Source organism: Mus musculus, chromosome 15 (genome assembly GCF_000001635.26).
Source record: "Mus musculus strain C57BL/6J chromosome 15, GRCm38.p6 C57BL/6J".
NCBI classification, from domain to species: Eukaryota; Metazoa; Chordata; class Mammalia; order Rodentia; family Muridae; genus Mus; species Mus musculus.
Window position 1 is genome coordinate 11,381,360 of NC_000081.6, and position 19,046 is coordinate 11,400,405.

The 19,046-nt window shown below is 45.7% G+C and overlaps 1 protein-coding gene across 1 annotated transcript; it reads right to left on the reverse strand.

The window, feature by feature from the left end:
• Positions 1–2,303: 2,303 nt before the first annotated feature.
• Tars (threonyl-tRNA synthetase) lies at positions 2,304–18,299 on the reverse strand. The gene is made up of 19 exons (NM_033074.3): positions 18,127–18,299; positions 15,822–15,902; positions 12,865–13,055; positions 11,798–11,921; positions 11,428–11,549; positions 10,873–10,990; positions 10,611–10,675; positions 10,455–10,533; positions 9,702–9,848; positions 8,953–9,051; positions 8,217–8,383; positions 6,939–7,101; positions 6,722–6,859; positions 6,342–6,419; positions 6,113–6,213; positions 5,904–6,008; positions 5,693–5,765; positions 3,725–3,839; positions 2,304–2,800 (listed from the first exon to the last, which is right to left on the reverse strand). Exons 1-19 carry the CDS (start codon positions 18,178–18,180, stop codon positions 2,652–2,654), a joined length of 2,169 nt encoding a protein of 722 aa, NP_149065.2. The 5' UTR covers positions 18,181–18,299; the 3' UTR covers positions 2,304–2,651.
• Between the last annotated feature and the right edge of the window lie 747 nt (positions 18,300–19,046).

Below are 19,046 nucleotides of genomic sequence, written 5' to 3' on the forward strand. Positions count from 1 at the left end.
ACGAAAAGCAGCAGCAGTAAGAGCCACATTGAAGGAAGTAGTATTAAGCCAAGTCAGTTGGCGGAGCACACGGAGTGTGACGATCTGAAGATGTACCCCTCAGTGAGAGCCTCGAACGATACCTGTGGGGAAACACTAGGAGCTGCTGGGAGTGGAACTCACCAACAGGAAGTGGCTTCAATTCTCCCCACTCCGTATAGCACACAGAACTGGTCTCCCAACTTTAGGACTGGAGAAAGGATGGGTATTTATCCGATAGGGTAAGAAGGACACACATGCAAAATGAGTTTTGATAGAAAGGTCTATAAGCCATGAAAACCAAGGCCTAGTGGGAAGAACCAGGGGCAGGAGATGCTCAGAGGTGAAATGAAAAGACTAAAACTTCTGTGAGACCCAACAGCACATAAAAGGAGACAGAAAAAGTGGCCATCTTTGATGTAACTGAGTATATCAGCTAGGGACCAAACCAGAAATCCGGCCACCCTAATTTAATTTAATGGAGATTTCCCATGTGTTCCGTCTACCCCTCCCAGAGTTAGGCGGTCCAGACAAGTTCATCAGGGCCCATCAAATAAGTCGTGTTTTCAGAATCTCATTGTCACCCACATGGGTCAAGCTTGTGGGGTCCTCCTGCTCCTACCCATGGTACTACACACATCCACTGCACACACCTGACCCAAACTCCTGGAACTGCTCTGTATTCATTCATACGTGCCTTCCATTTTTACAGCCAGTTCAAGATTGCAAGAAGTTTGCCAGCCTACTTCCTGTGCACACGTAAGGCAGCAAGCACAGCAGGAAAAGGACACAGTCCTTCAAGTCCCACACAAGACAGTCAACGTGCAGACTTGACACATCCACTCAAACGCCTTACTGTTCCAGCGGGCAAGCAGCCACAAACAATACCTGAATGGATGGACCTGTGCTCTGGAGTCACACATGGTATCTAATAATAAACACGATTGTCTTTATTAAGTCCCAGACTACTAGAAGTCAGTGGTTGCTTCTGGTTGATTTCATGCCTATGGATAATCAAGTAAATAAATTTAACACCTGAGAACATAGAGGAGAAATTAAACGTTATCAGTTCCATTGTATTTTCTTGATAGAGCTAAAACTACCAACAGAGCACAAGGAATGTGATGCTTTTACTATACAGTGGTTCCTGCTTTTCTCTAGCTGGCTGGCTCCTCGGCACACCAGCTCCTTCAATAAAATGTAGGTTACGGAAGCTGACTGTGTAAGAGCAGTCTGACACACCACACTGTAACCCGGTCCCCCGTGAAAAGGGAAGTGGGCCAGTGAATGCTCTGAAAGGCCCATAGAAACAAACGCTAAAACCATTTGCCCAGAAGGTTCCCGCCATGCAGTGCAAACCGGTCTGGCGGTGCGGCTTGGTGGTGAGGTGTGCATGCGCCTAGCATTCATCTGGCACTAATCCTCGACCCTGAACACTGGCTTTTCCATCATTAGGTCAAACAAAGGCAAATCAATAAACAGACCAGAAAACACTGGCTTCACGGAAATGTCTTAAAGTCTTGTCAAGATACACACAGAAATAAATTCCAAGCCGACCACAGTCTAACTGCTAAGGCACTTGGGAGTGTGCCATATGAAGTTTCCAAGAAAAAAGCCAAGGGTAAACATATGTCCTCCTTCACTAGAGGGTTAATCCATGTAAAACAGCTCCTCTTTGATGGAACCATTACAACACACTTGGTAGGGTTGCTATAGACCTGAACATCATCGTTGGCTTCTGAAAATAACTATAAAAATCACACAAGAGGGCTGGCAAGATGGCTCAGCGGTTAAGAGCACTGACTGCTCTTCTGAAGGTCCTGAGTGCAAATCCCAGCAACCACATGGTGGCTCACAAGCATCTGTAACGAGATCTGACGCCCTCTTCTGGTGTGTCTGAAGACAGCTACAGTGTACACACATATAATAAATAAATAGATAAATAAATCTTTTAAAAAATTACACAAGAAATTTCCCTCATGTTATTTTCCATAAAATGATTAGCTGGTATAGAAATTTGAAGTTTTTCATCATAATATAGATTATTTAACATGGAATAGTCTTCCATACACAGCTATTTCATTGAAGACACAGCTTTAAAAGTTTGAGCATCACTGTTTTAAGTTAAAGCTGTCTTCCCCAGAAGAAATAAAAATGTCACTAACAAGCCAGCACCCAGCTCCCACCTCAGTTAGGGATCAGCATACGCTATGCCTCAGATGGAGACTGAGGGGTACAACCTGACCAGCGCTTCTATATAACCGTGAGGACAGAGGTCTTGATATCTTTGGTAGTAAATTTTATTTTAACGCCATAATTCAACTCTGTTTTCTCCTTAGACACATTTAAAATCTTTTTATTTCCTAATTGATTGAATTCATACAAAATAACCCGGGTACATAAAACATCCCCATTTTTGGATCTTCCATTTTTGGAAAGAGGCATTTAATGAACAAAATACTTTAAATGGTTCTCTTAACCCCCATCTACAACATTCTCTAAGACTTGGCCAGATCAAAGGCCGATTCATGCAGACTGCAGAGCTACTCCACGCTCGGCCTGAAGCCACGCTTGCTTCCCGGTGTACAAGGTCTTCCCTGACACGGCGCCAGCTCGGGCACAGCGTGTGCCTGCTAGAACTCCTCCTCTGCCTGCTTGCTGCGCGTCTGCTTGAGCTGCTGCAGCCGCCGCACCGTCTCCTCCACTGTCCGCTCTCCGTGGACCTTATTGTCTCTCGTGCGGATGTTCACCGTGCCACTGGCTTTCTCTTTTTCACCAACAACTGAAACACAAGGCGCGAAGCTCTGTGAGACTTCAGTGAGAGACCTGGAAGGACTTTCCTCAACAGCAGAAATGATCCCAGGGCACCCGAACTTCCCTGTAACTTAAGATACACTGAGGTGGACAAATGGCCATATACATTCAGGCTTACAAAATGTTCTGGTTATTTTTAAAAAGGACCTCTTTAAGTACCTAAAACTTTTGGCCTGAGTCACTTAAGGCAGTGAACCTAATAAAAAAAACATCATATAAAAGCAATTCCACGTAGGGAGACATCGAACTGCCTGCCCTTCAGCAGTTTTCTCATCCCCAAACTGTCCTACCATGTGAATTGAGCACACTGAAGTTGTGAAGCAAGTGCCGCTGCTGGGCCTAATTCCCAGGACTGCCAAAAAGTTAAACACACACACACACACACACACACACACACACACACACACACACACACACACACACACGTGCATAATGGAACTGTGTGGTTTGAATGAGACTGGCCCCAACAGGATGATTGCTTGGTCCCCAGGTAGTGAACTGGTTTGGGAAGGATTAGAAGGCGTGGCCTCGTTGGAGGAGGCGTGTGACTTGGGGTTGGCTTTGAGCTTTCAAAAGCCAACATCAGCTCAGTCTCCCTCCCTAGCCCTGACTTGTGGATCAGATGGAAGGCTTCAGCTATTGCTGCAGTGCCTGCCTGCCTGCCTGCTCCTCCCTGCCGTGATGGTCATGGCTAAGTCTCTGAAACTGTAATCCAGCTTCCAGTTAAATGCTTCCTTTTCTAACTTACCCTGGTCATGGCGTCTCCTCACAGCAGTGACCAAGTACAGTAACTGAGACAGGAATTGAGTAGATTCATGACCAAGATTCATTACTCTTAAGTCTCAAGATTTCAGTATCTCTTCCTATGAGGACAGGAACCTTCGTTTCTTACCAAGGATGAAGTTATACTGTGCTAACTGTGCGTTTCTGATCTTCTTATTCAAGGTACAGCCTGGATCCAGGTCAGTGTCCGCCATGAATTTAGCATCATGGAATTGTTGCCGTACCTAGTGACAGTTCGTCAGAGTTAAAAGAGAAATACAGTTTATTTTGTCATGGAATGTAACATGTTTCAATGAATTTAATTATGCAAACATTAAAAATGAATGCTAATATAAGTACTGAAGCTGATAGCACAAAATTATGACTTGGGTTTACATTTTGAAAGCCAGTGGCCACATATTTTGGAGCTAGGGGTGGAACAGGTCCAACATGCTCAGCACGTCAACAAGAAGGGGCATTCTCTTGTGAAATTAATATTTTAGTCAGAACTAATATAGTCAAATCATCTTTTTAAAGAAATAACACAAACATAAAGAAGCCCCTAACTCTATCACCTACATCAAGGGACACGGCTGCAAGGAAACCAGCTGCCTACCAGCTGCACAGGGAACTCCCACACGCAGTACAGGCAGCGGTCTGCTGGACAGCCCTGCTCATCGGCTGATTAATATTTACTTGTTTCTTAAATACAGTTGAGATCAGAGTACACAGCCAGGTATGGTGGCATAGGCCTTTACTCAAGGCCAGCCTGGCCTACACAGTAAGCTCTGTGGCACACAGAGCTACATAATAGAGACCTTGTTTCAAAAAAAAGTAAAAGAAAAAAGATTAAAGTCTTCGGATAATCTAGAATCACAATCTATTTTGATGTCGACAATACTGCTCAATGATCAACTTTGTTTTATTTAGAAAGCTTACTATTGTTATTGTATTTAGTCACGTGCATGTATGGGGCCCAGAGGACAACTTTCAGGACTTGGCTGTCTCATCTTGTTTCTCGTAGGACAATTGTTGGAATGTCCTCTCTTTGTACCTTAGGGGTTACAGAGATTGAGTTCAGGTTACTAGGCTAAGTGACAGGTGTCTTATCTGGGCCTCCTTGCCAGCAACTTCTATAGGGTCTCTCTTGTTTCTGCAGCCTGTGCCCTCTAGACTACGGAAGCCTGTGAGCTTGCAAGCAATTCCATCCCTACCTCCCATCTCACTGTAGGAGTGTTGGGATTGCATATATGTGCACCTGGCTTTTTTTGTGTGTTCCAGGGGTTGAGTCCATACTGTTAGGCTTGCCTGGCAAGTGCTTTCACTCACTGAGCCATCTTGCCACTGCCTGCCCACCCCCACCCTCTTAAAGACAGCTTCACTATATAGTCTGGGCTGGCTCCAAACATGTGCACTATTTCATCATTCAGCTACTGGAATACAGGCTTTCCACCATGCCCAGCCTTCTTTACTGACTGCCTGTTAAGCATGTGTGATTCTTTAACATGAAGCAATCATAGAGCAGAACTAATTGTTCTGGTCTTTAAGGTGTGAAGTTCACCCTGATGTTTACACAACTGCTAGAAGGGCAAGACACTGGCCAGCCATGACAGCAAGATGGAAAAAGTTTAAGCCACTGAAGAAATTTACATTAACAAATGAACAAATCAGCAAATATCAGGCACTTCAGTGGGATGTGTAATTCTAATACAGTTTAGGCTATGCGTCCTAATTAATTTCTTTATAACACCAAATGTTAAGATAGACAAGTATATTTGAAACACTAAGCAAATACATGGGTCACAGAACCACAAAGACAAAGCTCTAAAGATGTAACACTCAGGCCTATCGGACATAGACGCTACAGTCTTTGAAGCAGTGAGCCCGCAATTTGACAAGGAGACATGGCTCGCCAATTCAACATCTTAGAAGCATAGTTACAAGGATGGGTGTGTGGCACACACTGGCAATACCACCTATTCAGGGACTAGGACAAGAAGCTCAGTCCAAGGCCATTGTTGACTATATGATAAGATTCCCACTGCAAAAAGCTTAAGAACAGATTCAAACGGTCAGAAAAATCCGACTTAAGGATTACCTTTTGGGCATATTCATCACATGTCGGTCCCACTGGGACCACCATCACCTGGCGAGGAGAGAGCCAGAAAGGCCTAGGGAGGAAAAACAACAGCGAGCGTGTTAGACGTGACCGATTAGAATCACCTCCCTCCCGACTTCCTACGTGTAGTTTAGAAGGAGACGTTTCTTCTGGATTTAACTGGATGAGAAAACCAACAGAAGACCCTTACCATTTGCCCCCATAGTTTTCTGTGAGGATGGCAATCATTCTTTCCACCGACCCCAGGATGGCTCTGTGAACAATCACTGGCCTTTTCTTATCATCGCCATCGTGGCTATGGAAGAAAAGGGATTTGTTTTATCATATGTATATATGTATGTATATGTGTATGTATATGCAGAGCCTGCAGAGGGCTCAGGGCAGATACCAGCAGCTCACCTGACGTAAGTAAGGTTAAACCTGATGGGCAACTGAAAGTCCAGCTGGATGGTTGCACACTGGTGGTAGCGACCGATGGCATCTTTTATCTGTATGTCAATCTGCAAAGCAAGCACTGGGTTATGATCAGCTCTTCTTACCTTTCTTTTATTTTCTTCTTCCCAACTCCAAGTAATGTTTCTTACGCACAACTAGAACTCGCATTACCCGAGTATTCTCGGCTACTGACCTTTGGCCCATAGAAGGCTCCATCTCCAGGATTTAGTTCCCACTTCTCACCGAACTCATTCAAACTGTTTTCAAGTTGCTACAGATAAAGCGGAAAGGATGTGAGCTGTCGTTCAGCTGCAATGCCCCCTCTTCCCACCTGATTCGGAATAAAGCCCCTGGGTGTTTCACGCCATCCTCCTAATCAAAGCGTGCTTGAAAGCTACAGCTCAGGAGCTGACAGAGTCCGAAAGCATTGGGTCCACTCTGAAGGACAGGAAGACCTTACAGAAAACATTCCCTCACTCGACACCAGAAACTGCCATTTTTCTTTGCCCCATCTATCTAAGAAGACTTCCTAGCACTGTGTAAGTTCTCAAACACACCAAAACCAGCACTCACTTTCTCAGCTTGGTTCCATATTTCAATATCTCCAAGGAATTTTTCTGGGCGAGTAGAAAGATTCAATTTAAATGAAAATCCAAAGACACTATATACTGTGCGAAGAAAATCCAAACAACCTTTGATTTCATCTTCAATCTTAAGGAAGAAAGAGAAACGGTTATCTCCCTTCACCTGTAACCCTTCTGTCAGAGCACTGCTCCACAGGGCAGTATACCTGCTCCATGGCACAGAAGATGTGTGCGTCATCCTGCTGGAATCTTCGGACCCGTGTGAGCCCGGTGAGAGCCCCCGAGAGCTCATTCCTATGCAGCACACCAAAGTCAGCTAGCCGCAGGGGCAGCTCTCGCCAGGACCGTGGCCGGTGATCGAACATCAGGCTGAAGGAGAAAGCAAGGCAAAGCCCTAAGGTCAGGGTGAAGGATGCAGCCCGTAGCAGAGTGCTTGCCTAGCACCTGAGAGAGAGGCCTTTCAGAGACTCACGGGTGACAATACAATTAGCCATTTTGATTGTTCACAAGAACACAATTCCTCAAATATTACATGTAACAGCTTGAAAGGCTGTCAGAAAGCCCCTGATCTTAGTCAGTCACAAGCAACATCTTTCAAGCCCCAGGCCTCACAGAGCAATAGAAGCACTTGCCTGAGTTACAGAGCAACCAACTGTGGCTAAGAGAGGATAAAGCAAATGTACCGCTGAGGTCTAAGGCAGGCCCTGTACGTAGCTTTCCATTCATACGAAGACTATGGTCAGTTACTAGGAAGACTTGATGAAGAAATAGTTTTAGCTGCACACACATTACTTCTAACACTGAAAACTAATATCAGGCTTGCTCTAGTTGGGCCCGGGTGCCTCAGAAACTTAATGCTGTGAGAACTAAGTGAAGGGCTCTGCTTCCCTGGTGTGTACAAGTCAGATTCTTAAAGGCACTTCTCTTAGCAGCTCGGCCGGAATGACCTGTCCACAGAGCTGCACACATGAACACACTCATCTACACCCTCGGAGCTCCCTGAAGTCACTTTTCATCCGCCTTTCTCAATCCAAGGCAGAGTTTTCCCTTCTGCTTCATGGCATAGATATTCCACTACTCTACTCTGTTCTCCACAGGATCCACAGACCTCTTCTTAGTCTCCTTTCTACACTGATACTGTATATGTACACACACACACACACACACACACACACACACACACACACACGCCTCTTTCAAAGGGCTAAAGCAATCCAGAATGATTTATAGCACAGGAACATCTTCCCTATCAATGCAGAGCTGCAGGGCTGGAGAGACGGTTCAAAGGTTAAGAGCCTTGCTACTCTTCCAGAGGACCCAGGCTCAGTTGCTAGCACCCACACGGCTGCTGACAACCACCTATAACTCTAGCCACAGCACCCTCATCCCAACTCTGCAGCAACCCAGACATGTAGCATACACTCAACATAAAGACATCCAGGTAAGTTTAGCAAAAAGAAAGAAAAACACAGAGCGCTTGATACCAGTGTCCCGGGCAGTTCATGGGCTTAAGTGCAAACTGCTCCTTCTCCACCTCAAAGGAGAACATGTTCTCGCTGTAGTGCTGCCAGTGGCCAGAGGTCATCCAGAGCCGGCTATTGAAGATGTTGGGAGTGACGACCTCCTGGAACCCTCTTTTCCTATATTCACTCTGTTAGAGCAGAACACACATACGAGGAGATCAATGCTCACCTCTGTGGAGGGAATAAAACTCACAGGGCAACTTTACCCCACTTAGTGAAGTCACAGGCACATTTATCAGGGCTCAGAAGTTCCATCTGTAGGTGGTGCACCAAAACTCATGGAAATAATGCTACCACGGCACGGCTCCCAGTACAGAAGCATAGGCTGGGGATGGCTGTGCATTAGTAAGTACATAAGCTACTGTGCGGGGAGCAAGCACTCCACAGTAGGCATGGAGGAGTACGGTATGCATTGAGCAAAATGGTCAGATGCTTTGAAGCTGGAATTATAGGTGGTTGTGAGGCAGTTGATGTGGGGGCTGGGGAATTGAACTTGGGTCCTTTGGAAGAGCAGCAGTCACTCACAACCACAGAGTAACCACTGCACACCTCTGCAGTCACAATCTTCAACTTAAAAAAATAACTGTATATTCCTTTTTCTATCAAGTGCAGATTAATCTTTCTTTTACCAGACCCTGGCTAATAAAATGATCTTATATTCTAACTCTTCAGAAAACAGTTAACAAACAAGGCTTACCCTGATAAATTCCATTAGTGTATTATAAATGTAGGCTCCTTTGGGCAGGAAAAAGCAACTTCCAGGGCTAAGTTCATGGAAGAAATATAGTTCTTGGTCCTAGATAAAACAGTAAGAGATTGTTTATAAATGTATAAATGACTGATGGTCCTCACAGTTCAGAGTTCTGACACTCTCTTCCAGACTTCAAGTGTGTCAGTATTAAAGAAAACATGCAAGATAGGGAGTGGCTAAAGTCCTTGGGGAACCCACCAGTCACCATCAGCTTCCTCACTGCTGTTTATTTATTGCTAGTAGTCAAAGCAGTAGGACAGCTCTCAGACCTCCAGTAGGAAACTCCACTTTGTGGACAAAAAAGTTGTGAAGAATCAAATGTAACTCCAACTAGAGAGGACAGTCACAGGCAGCTAGAGAGATAAAGGACAGGCCCTGGTGACCTGCTGTATGTCCTGAAGAGAGAGTAGGCCGATCCCTCAGACTCAGGCTCTGCAGTGTCACAGGGAGCCAATGAGACGGGCTCTAAGTCTACATCTCCCAGCTCTGAAACGCTGCTTGCAGGGAGCCCTGGGTCACTAGCACTGTGCTCAGAACACTAACTGAGATGGAGTCTGAATGTCTCAGAAGGACAGTGTGGACACTATCACCTCCTAGAGAACACAGTCCTCTTCCACATGAAACCCAGTGCAGTAGGCTCAACCCAAACGAGCTGAGGGAGGCTCAGCCGAGACACCTGACGGTTCTCCACGCACCCTCCCGATTTTCCTGTGGTCTCGGTTTTTGGCTTCCTCTTGGAACTTCTCCCACTCTTTCAGTAGCTTGGGGTCAGGGAATGAAATGCCATAGATCCGCTGGAGCGTCTCCATGTCTGCTTTGCCTTCCCAGTACGTGGAAGAATTCTAAAGGAAAGGAGCAACAATGACACAGCAGTTACATCTGTCAACACCTACACACACAGTCCTAGTAAATGTGTCGCATTGTTTTGAGGTCACCCTGAGTGGGGAGACTCATCCACAGCATGGTATTCTTTGCTTGCTTCTCTCTAGAAGGTTCTTCCTGCAGAGCACAGTCCCATCACCACCATTCCAACCACACGGGCTCCCCTCACAACATGGAAAGGAACTCATAAATACAATGAAAGGCGTGTGGAATTGACCCGACTGCTGTCAAGACTCGGAGGACACTCTTGTAAGTGCAGTATGTCTAAGCTAGCAAAGCCAACAGGATTAGCTTCTGGAAAACCTGGATAAACTCCGATACTGAGTCTCAAGACTTCTGAAGCTACCATGGCCTGTGACGATTCTGTGATGTCTCAAAACCCCTGTCCCCACCTGCTGGCTCCGGCAATGAGTACTGGGGTACAGAGGACACATACGGTACCCTAGTAATACCGTACACAGCTCTAAAAACAAAGTGGTCCTCTGTGTACTGACAAGAAGACAAAGTGGGAGAAAGCAACCGGAGCCGGGGCGTCAGCACTCCGCCCGGTTCCCAGCAGGCCTCACCTTGTGTATCTTCAAAGTCTTAATCTTGCCGGTGTGTCGGACATGAGGACCCCGGCAGAGATCTATCAGAGGGCCACATCTAAGGATGAAAGAGAGGAATGTTACCAAAGGCCGACTAACACAGCAGCTGGGTCGCACGGCATCTCATACTCTCACCTGTAGACAGTCGTGGTCGGAGTATTCACTTTCTCATTCAATATCCGGCACTTGAACTTGTTGTACTGCAAATGAGAAAGAAGACATCCCAATGGCCTCGCATGCTCGGCTCTAAATACGCAGCGAGAGTGCGAGTCGGAACACTTTCTAGAGCGCACTGACACTTCACGTTCTGAAGATATTTCAGTTTTTCTACAGGAAACTCTGACACACGACTTGAAGGGCTGGCTAATAACATCAAAGGGGTTGTGAGTGAGCTTACCTTAAACATTTCTAGTAATGTTTCCTTTTTAACTTCCAATCTTTCGAAAGTTTGTTTCTCTTTAATGATTTTCTTGCACAAAGTTTCCAGGGAAGAGAAGTCATTGCTGGACACGCCCCTGAAGGAGAGAAAAGCAAAGCTTTGCCTATTCCATCTGAGCCAATTCAGGGGTTGTTTCTCTACTATTTAAAATAGAGCTTTGTGTCATATATTAGAATTTAATATTAAATTGGTCATCAATTATATTTGCATTTTCACTGGCTTCTACCTCAGCCATTAGGAACTCTCACAAGCGACATCTGTGCAAGCTCCATCATAGCAATGGGAAAGGAGAACCTGCTTCGTTTCCCAGCATGCCTCAGGGCACACTTCCACCCCTCCCCGAGTTTTCACTATAGGTAACTCTCAGTATTTCAGTTTTGTCAGTGACTGTCACTAGCAGCTTTATACTGTGAGCTGTAGCTCCTTTTCCTTCAATGACAGTGCTTTAAAGGAAACACACAGAACTAGACCCGGAGCCATGCAGATTTTCCCTTTCCCAGTTTCTTAACCTACCCTTCTTCAAGGTACATATCATAATAGAAGCCGTTTTCTATTGGTGGGCCGTAACATAGACATCCGCCATAGACTCTCTCCATGGCCTCGCCCATTATGTGGGCACTGGAGTGCCAGTATACCTGAGAACGGAAAGAAAAACCATAGCTTCAGTCTCAGCAGATCTGTGATGAGTCAATGCCTGAAAGCATTGGCACCCTGGGCACACACCCGAACCAAAGTTTTCAGGATTTACAATCAAGGCTCCCGAGTCACAGTCATAAACAACTGTGGCCTCCGGGTGACACCACACACAGAACACCACGACGCAGACTAGCTCGTCTCCCCTTATGCAGCTCACGGTCCAGCCTGTACTGCAAGTCCAACTTACGGCCTGCGCTTCCTCGTCCTCAAACTTGAGCAGCTCCAACGTGCAATCTGTCTCCAGCGGGCGGTCCAGGTCCCAAACGACTTTGTTCACCTTAGCAACAACGGTGTTGTCAGCCAGGCCCTGACTTAAAATACAACAAGAACAGGGTGGTTACTTGGCAAGACTTGATAAAGGCTAATAATGAAAAACTACTGCTGTTAGGACTGAGAGGAGTGTACAAAAACAGTGCTCTAAAAGCGGAGGCGTCCACACTTGGCACTTGCTTCTCTAGTACCTCCGGGTGATGGAGGTATTAAAACGCACACAGAACCCCCACGCTAGGGCTCTACACATCTAAATTTAGCCAGCAGTTAGCATTTTTACATATCTGAAGTAAATCTATGTAAATGCGAGGCACACTACAACCCTAGGCTGTACGGGCGGGCACAGCTCTATGCTGTGTGCACTTTGGCGTTGTTCTGTTTGCTTTACTAAAATGGAAGGCTTCTGGCTGCCACTGGGTTGCTGACAACTGGTTTTAGATGCCTGACAATTTTACACTATTCAGATGAAGTCACCACGTATGACTCCGATCAAGAATAAGAAAGCTTTCCCTCTGCCATAAAGTAGGAGTCAGTTCTCAGTTGTTCGTACTTCTTCCAACCCAGTAAGCTTTAAGAATACACAGTTCATCACTGCATTTATAAACACGGCATAGTTTTTCATTCATGTCTGCCTGTTTAACTTTCCCTGTGAGGTTACCCACCTTCACAAATAAGCTCAAATTTGGGACATGTAAATAAAACTTGGTGAACACTGTCCAGTCTCTGCAGCTTTCTGATCCCAGCAGAGACTACCAAGTTACCTCCTAAGAGAAAAGCGAGGTGTGCAGGCGCCTTCACAAAGTAACAGTGAGTCCTGACCACAAAGTTCCATATATAACCTTGATTTTCAAAGATCTCAACTAAGTAAGGTAAGTTAAACACCTTTAGCACAAACATAAGAATACTATCAGGATGTGCTGGCATGACAATGCATGTTTAGTTACTTTAGGAAGCACAGAAGATCAGAGGAGGTTTAGGGCTCACCTAATTCCACAAGCAATCTGATACGGCGTGGTTTTCCAGGACTCCGCATCCACCTGCTTGCCGTCAGGCAGGGTGACTTTAATCGGCTTGCTATCTTTTGCTGCCTTTTCGGCCAGGATAGAATCGTGTTCTGCTTTGAGTTTGTTGTACATATCAAGGCGTGTGTTAATGTATTCAGGCCAGGGATTCAACTGTAAAAGAACGAAGAAGAAATCTGCAATCCTTGCTTTACTTTCAGAGGAAATAATAATACACAGCACAAAAGTCCATGATGACTAATTCAGATTGCTTCACAGATCACAATGGTCACTGGCATTGATCTAGTCCTAAATTAGGGCAAAAGAAGAAACTGTGTCACTGCAATGTTGAGTCAAAAATAAAAAAGCATAAATAGCGAACAGTTGAGTTGCCTAAATCTTGAATTGATAATCAATTACCATTCTATAATTTAGTTTGTTCCAGTGACCTTTACTCTCTTAGGATGCCCTCCTAAGGTCTCAAGGATGACCTTGAACTCATCATCTTCCTAACACCAAGAGGGCTACGATTAAAGGTATATGCTTCCAGGCCTGGTTTATGTGTTCCTGGGGATCAAGGTTTCATGTATGCTCAATAAGCACACATCAAAAGACCTGCACATCTAGCAGGGTCAGTTTCCAGATCTTTTCTAGCTAATTGACTTCAGCTATGACCAACACTGCACAAATAACGAAGGACCACATGGTTTGAATCTCAATCAGGGGCCAGTCTGTGTGGCTGGCTGGACTTTATGTGTACTCACAACCAACCAAAACTGCTATCTGACTTAGAGGAGCCTACAAACGGAAAATATTTATCCAATTCAAAGATGCCAAGATCATCTTAGTCAGATTACTTAAATAAAATAGCACATATCACCGTAGTCTATATATTCGATATAATTAATAATTAGCTAGAATATTTTATATAAAACATCAAAGTTCCCCAAAAGTTTGACAAAGATTTAAAAAACAAACAAAAAAACAAACCCAACTTCTATTGTCTAAGCAAACAGTGACCCTGATAATTGCTTCTCCAAATGATGGCAACATAGATCCCTCTCCCCTGCACCCACCCCCTTAAATTCACTATGTAGCCTTCTCTAGCCCTAAACTCGTGATCCTCCTGCCTCAGCCTTCCAAGACAGATTACAGTTTTGTGGCACCATGCTGGCCATTAACAACAATAAAAAAGAAATGGCTTGGTTCTACTACGATTTTATACGTGTGTACATATAAGGGAATTATCACCTATTGTCAGGCCTAATGGCACATGGCCACAACCCCATCAGATTACCACAGTGGTCCATGACTACTGACGAAAAACAAATACACTAACAGTGGCCGCAGCCCATCACTGTACAAACACGAGCCCAACCCCAGTCTATCCAGTGTGCGCCTGATTATCTCTTCCCACCCAAACTTCCATGCCTTACTATAGTCTACTTCTGAATATACTTGGCATTTTCAAAACAAAATAACTTAGTTAAACTTCCTGAATATTAACTGAGCAGTGAGCTCCATGCCAGACGGGTAAAACCTGCATTTTGTCCCTAGACAGGCACCAAGACAAGTTTGCAAATGATCGGAGCAGAGAAAGCAAGGTCTTGGGCACACCATGTCCACTCTACATTCTGGTAGAAAATTTAAGTCACACAGTAATCACACTCCCCACTTCAAAGTCTCAGCAGTCACTGGACTGCTTGTTACCTTTTCTAGACCACGTTTCAATCTGTGGTGGGGCAAGACATAGAATTCCAACCGAAGTAAGACGAGGAAATTAAGAGACATACGTATTACTTGCAAATCTTAGGAGTCACTATCAACGATGTCTCCCACAATAATGTGAGTGTAAAACGAACAGGGATTGGCTGTTCACAGGCAACACCATCCTTCATCACTGGTAAAGCCGGCCTTTGTAAACTCAGACAGTTCTCAGCTCAGCAACTCAGCATTGTAAAAACAGGGTCTGTGCATTGTTTTTCTAAGACACGGCCTCACTATGCAGCCTGGGTTGGCCTAGAACTTGGCACTCTCCTGCCTCCAGCTCCTAAATGTTGGGATTAAGGGTGTGAATCACTACTCCAGCTTTATAACCCACTCTTTAAAGTCCATTTATTGAGTTACTTTTAAAAGCTTAGTCTTTTGTGCTCCTACGACCCGGCAGCTCTCCATGGTCCCCAGTAAAACTGCAATGACTAAATGCAAAGAAGCAAAGCACAGCTCACGGCAGTTGAAACTCAAACCCAGCAGAACCAGGCGCACAACCACCTCCTCAGGCACCAGGAACAAAGTGCATTCTGGGATGGCTTCTAAACTACCAGTTCCCTGTGACATGGGCCGAGGAACTGAATAATTTTCTGGACACAAGTAAACCACCAGAAGGCAGAAGCAGATCCAAGCAATGACAGAGGAACCAAGGAACCGGATTCTGTTTGGTTCTGGTTGTACTTGTAGGAACCCAAGAAGGAGTCTCTAGCCCTTACCCCCCCACTTAAGGAAGCAGAAAGTCAGCACCCGGTCTTGACAGCTCTGCAACAACTGTAGCCCTTTCTCTATACTTTTCATCTTTCACGTTTCTGCCTATGTCCACCGTGAGATCATTTTACCATTATCCACACGTCCCTTTGCACTGGCGGGTACCTGCAAGTCCTTTTTCCTTCTCAGGCTCCTTTAAAAAAAAAAAAAAAACCCTCCTTTCCCTGGGTTTTCCAAGGAGTGCTACTTTACTGCCTTCAGTGACCATAGAGCCCTTGCACAGGGGACAGCAGGCCTAACATCTGGGCTCGACCTGCAGCGTGCAGACAGCAGAAAGAATGCCTGCAAAGAATGCCTGTGTGTGCAGCGCACATGCGCTCCTTCTGTAGGGCGCATCTGAGACAGTCCCCTGTTCCTCGGAAGCCCCCCAGACCCAAGCCTCCGTGACGGAGCTCGTATTACCTCTGCTCGACCTCCATCTCCACCTCCATCTTTGCTCTTCTTCTTGCCTCCTTCTTTCCGCTTCTCCTCGCTGGCATCCACCTGAAGAAGCAAAAGAGAACTCTCGCACTTCAGCCTAACTTGACACCTTCTCCAGAACTGCAGCTAAGAAAGCTATCATCTTAAAACAATGAAATAAAATGGACAACCTCATTTTGAAAGATTGGAAACTCCATCACTAGTAAAGTCAAGTTACACAACTTACAATTAAAACAATCTCTAAGAAAGGAAGAAAAGGCCACTTATCAATGCGCACTTCCTCAAATTTCATTTATAACTGTCCCTGTAACTTTCCCTTCAATAAGCTTACCTGGACCTGTATGCAAAGCAATAAAAAAATGTAACATGTTCAATAAGAGTTATTTCGAGGAGGGACAGGGAGCACTATCTCCCTCCCTCCCTCCCTCCCTCCCCACCAGCTCTCTGCAGGGAGACTAAAGCACACATGTGGACTGAGTGATCACTTGTTTATCACTTCAGATCTCCTAGGCTGTTTTCCCTCTTCACACTGAATGTAATTATGTTCTTCACAACAATGCTGTGAAGATTATGTGTGAAAGGAAAAAGGCCTTGCAGCCTGTGGGGCTGAGGACGGCTCTCGATGACAAGCGAAGTCTGGGGTCAGATCTGTACCTCGCCCAGGAAGCTGCCAGAAGTTTAAGGTACCTGATTATTACAGAGGAAATGACATCACACTTCACATTTCAAGTAATTTTACTCACAAAGTCCCACTCTGAAGTGTTACATGCCCACTCAGGGGATGATTATCTTAAGAAGCTTCCAGCCTCAGACGAATCTCAAGAACCCAGTCGGCCTCAGAAGTAACAGGGTGGGTTTAGCAGGATTAAAAGACAGCAGGAGGGGCTGGAGAGATGGCTCAGCAGGTAAGAGCACTGACTGCTCTTCCAAAGGTCCTGAGTTCAAATCCCAGCAACCACATGGTGGCTCACAACCATACGTAATGAGATCTGACTCCCTCTTCTGGAGTGTCTGAAGACAGCTACAGTGCACTTACATATGATAAATAAATAAATCTAAATAAAAAAAATATTTAAAAAAAGACAGCAGGGAAGGAGGCAAAGGGGTAACCAAGTTATAAAACCATAAAACACCTTAAAAACATAAGGAAATAGGAACAAAATCTATCCATGTATACCTGTCATTCATCGCCTTAAATCTGTAGCTTAAAGCGCATACACAAGCATTTTAGTGATTTGCCCTATCAGGATGGAAACTCCTCTTGATGAAGACCCTAGCAACCGTCAGCAATGGTTACCTAGACAATCTGTCATATGGCCTCACCCCTTTCCAATGTTCCTTAAACCCCCATGCCATGTCACTTTTTGACAATACAATACATACATAGCACCTCCCTACAAAACTCCTGCACGTAGAGAATACTGATAGCCTCAATCGCTGCACTTCCCTCCCGTCTCTCCCTGTACAGCCGGGGCACAATTCATCCCCTGAACCTGGACAGCCCTGCCCTGCCTGATTTACCTGACCTCATTTTTCCAAACCCAATAAAACAGTCTGACTGTGCTTCTCTATAACTCAACCAAGCTAATCAGAGAAGTACGATTTTCCAGTCCTGCACATTTGGGGAGCCCCCAAAGTCAGGAATCGATCTTAACTTGTGTAGCCACCTGGACTGCCTGACTAAGTGCCAGGGCAAATAAATACACAGGGGACACAGGCACAGTTGGCTGTAAAAGAGGGGTGGGGCAGAAAACACGCCAGTGTACAAATGCTGTTCCTAACCAGTGGGTGACAGCCCAAAGCAAAGTTTAAAGGGGATGTGTGTGAAGTTATTTAGGTCGCTTCCAGCACCTGGCAGACAGAGGCTTTAATTTCAAAACAGTCTGTCAATGGGGGCATCCAGCCTTATTTAGCACCCAATCTTGGGCAAACTGGATCTGATCGCGGGGACTGGCTTTTCCTTCCTAACTAGAGCTTTTTGCTCCACGCAGTTTAGGATTTTAAAAAGTTCTTCAAATGTTCTTCCCGCTTATTTTAGTGAAAAAATACAAGCGCGGGAGTCTAAGCCCCAAATGCTTACTATCTGAGCAAACCACTCAGTCTCAATTCACAGATCTCTAGGATGAAGATGCCCCCCCACCCCCCAGACCCTGCCAGCAAGAGTTCCTAACTTATTACCCAGGGCCCCCAATACCGACTGCTCCCTGCTACTTTCCACTCCTGCCCCGCCGGGCAGTGCCGGCTCCCAGAACACATCCGCTCTCTGCACCCCACGGCGCCTGCTCACCGGCTTCTCGCCGTCCATCTTCCCCGAAGGGCTGCTAGCCTTCTCCTGCGACATGGAAGGACCACAGAGAGACAAAACCCGTGAGCTGCACCGCAGAGAAGACCCCAAGCCGGCGGTGTAGACCTACAATTCCGCACTGCGCGTGCGCCACGTGGCCACAGGCGGAACCAGCTAACCAGCTGATGCAACGGGACTCCTGGCCCCGCCCTACCTGGACACGAGGCCAATGGGCTACGCGGAGAGGCGGGTCCTCCCTTTCCTTGGCCAATAGAATAGCCGAGAATGACGAACCCTTCAAGAAATCCCATTAGTTCCAGACTGTGTAGTGAGGCGCGCAAGCGCACTCTTCCCCTTCTGACTGTAGCTTGCATGGCCTTAGCGGCCACCGTAGTGAACTTGAGCTGCTTGGACTGAGTTTCCCGGAATTGCTGGATATGGTCTCTGGCGCTCTGGTTTATCTCAGATGCGCTCTACCTGGAACGTTGGCTGATAATCTGAAGCGATGACTCAGCCTTCCTCATGAGAATAGGACCGATTTGCTGTTTGAGGGACAAGCGCCATTGATCAAAGCTTTCTCAGTGTCTCACGGAGTTTTCCCATAGACGGCACAGAGATAAAATTAACTTTTTACTTGAAGGAATAAACTCCACACAAAAGTCATTGATATCACGGGAGCTCGAGATTAGATTTTTACTACTTAAGCAAAATGCTTAGCAGAAAGTTCTAGTTGGCCTGCTTATCCTAATAGCAGCTGCCAGTTTTTGGGTTGTTCTGTGTTTTTTCTTTGCTTCACTGTGCAGCCAGGGATAGCCTCGAACTTGCAATTTAGATCTGGCTAATCTGGGAGCCTTCTGCAATAGCCACCCAAATTAGAGGATTACAGGCGTTTGCAACCATGTCCACCCAATGTCCACACCACC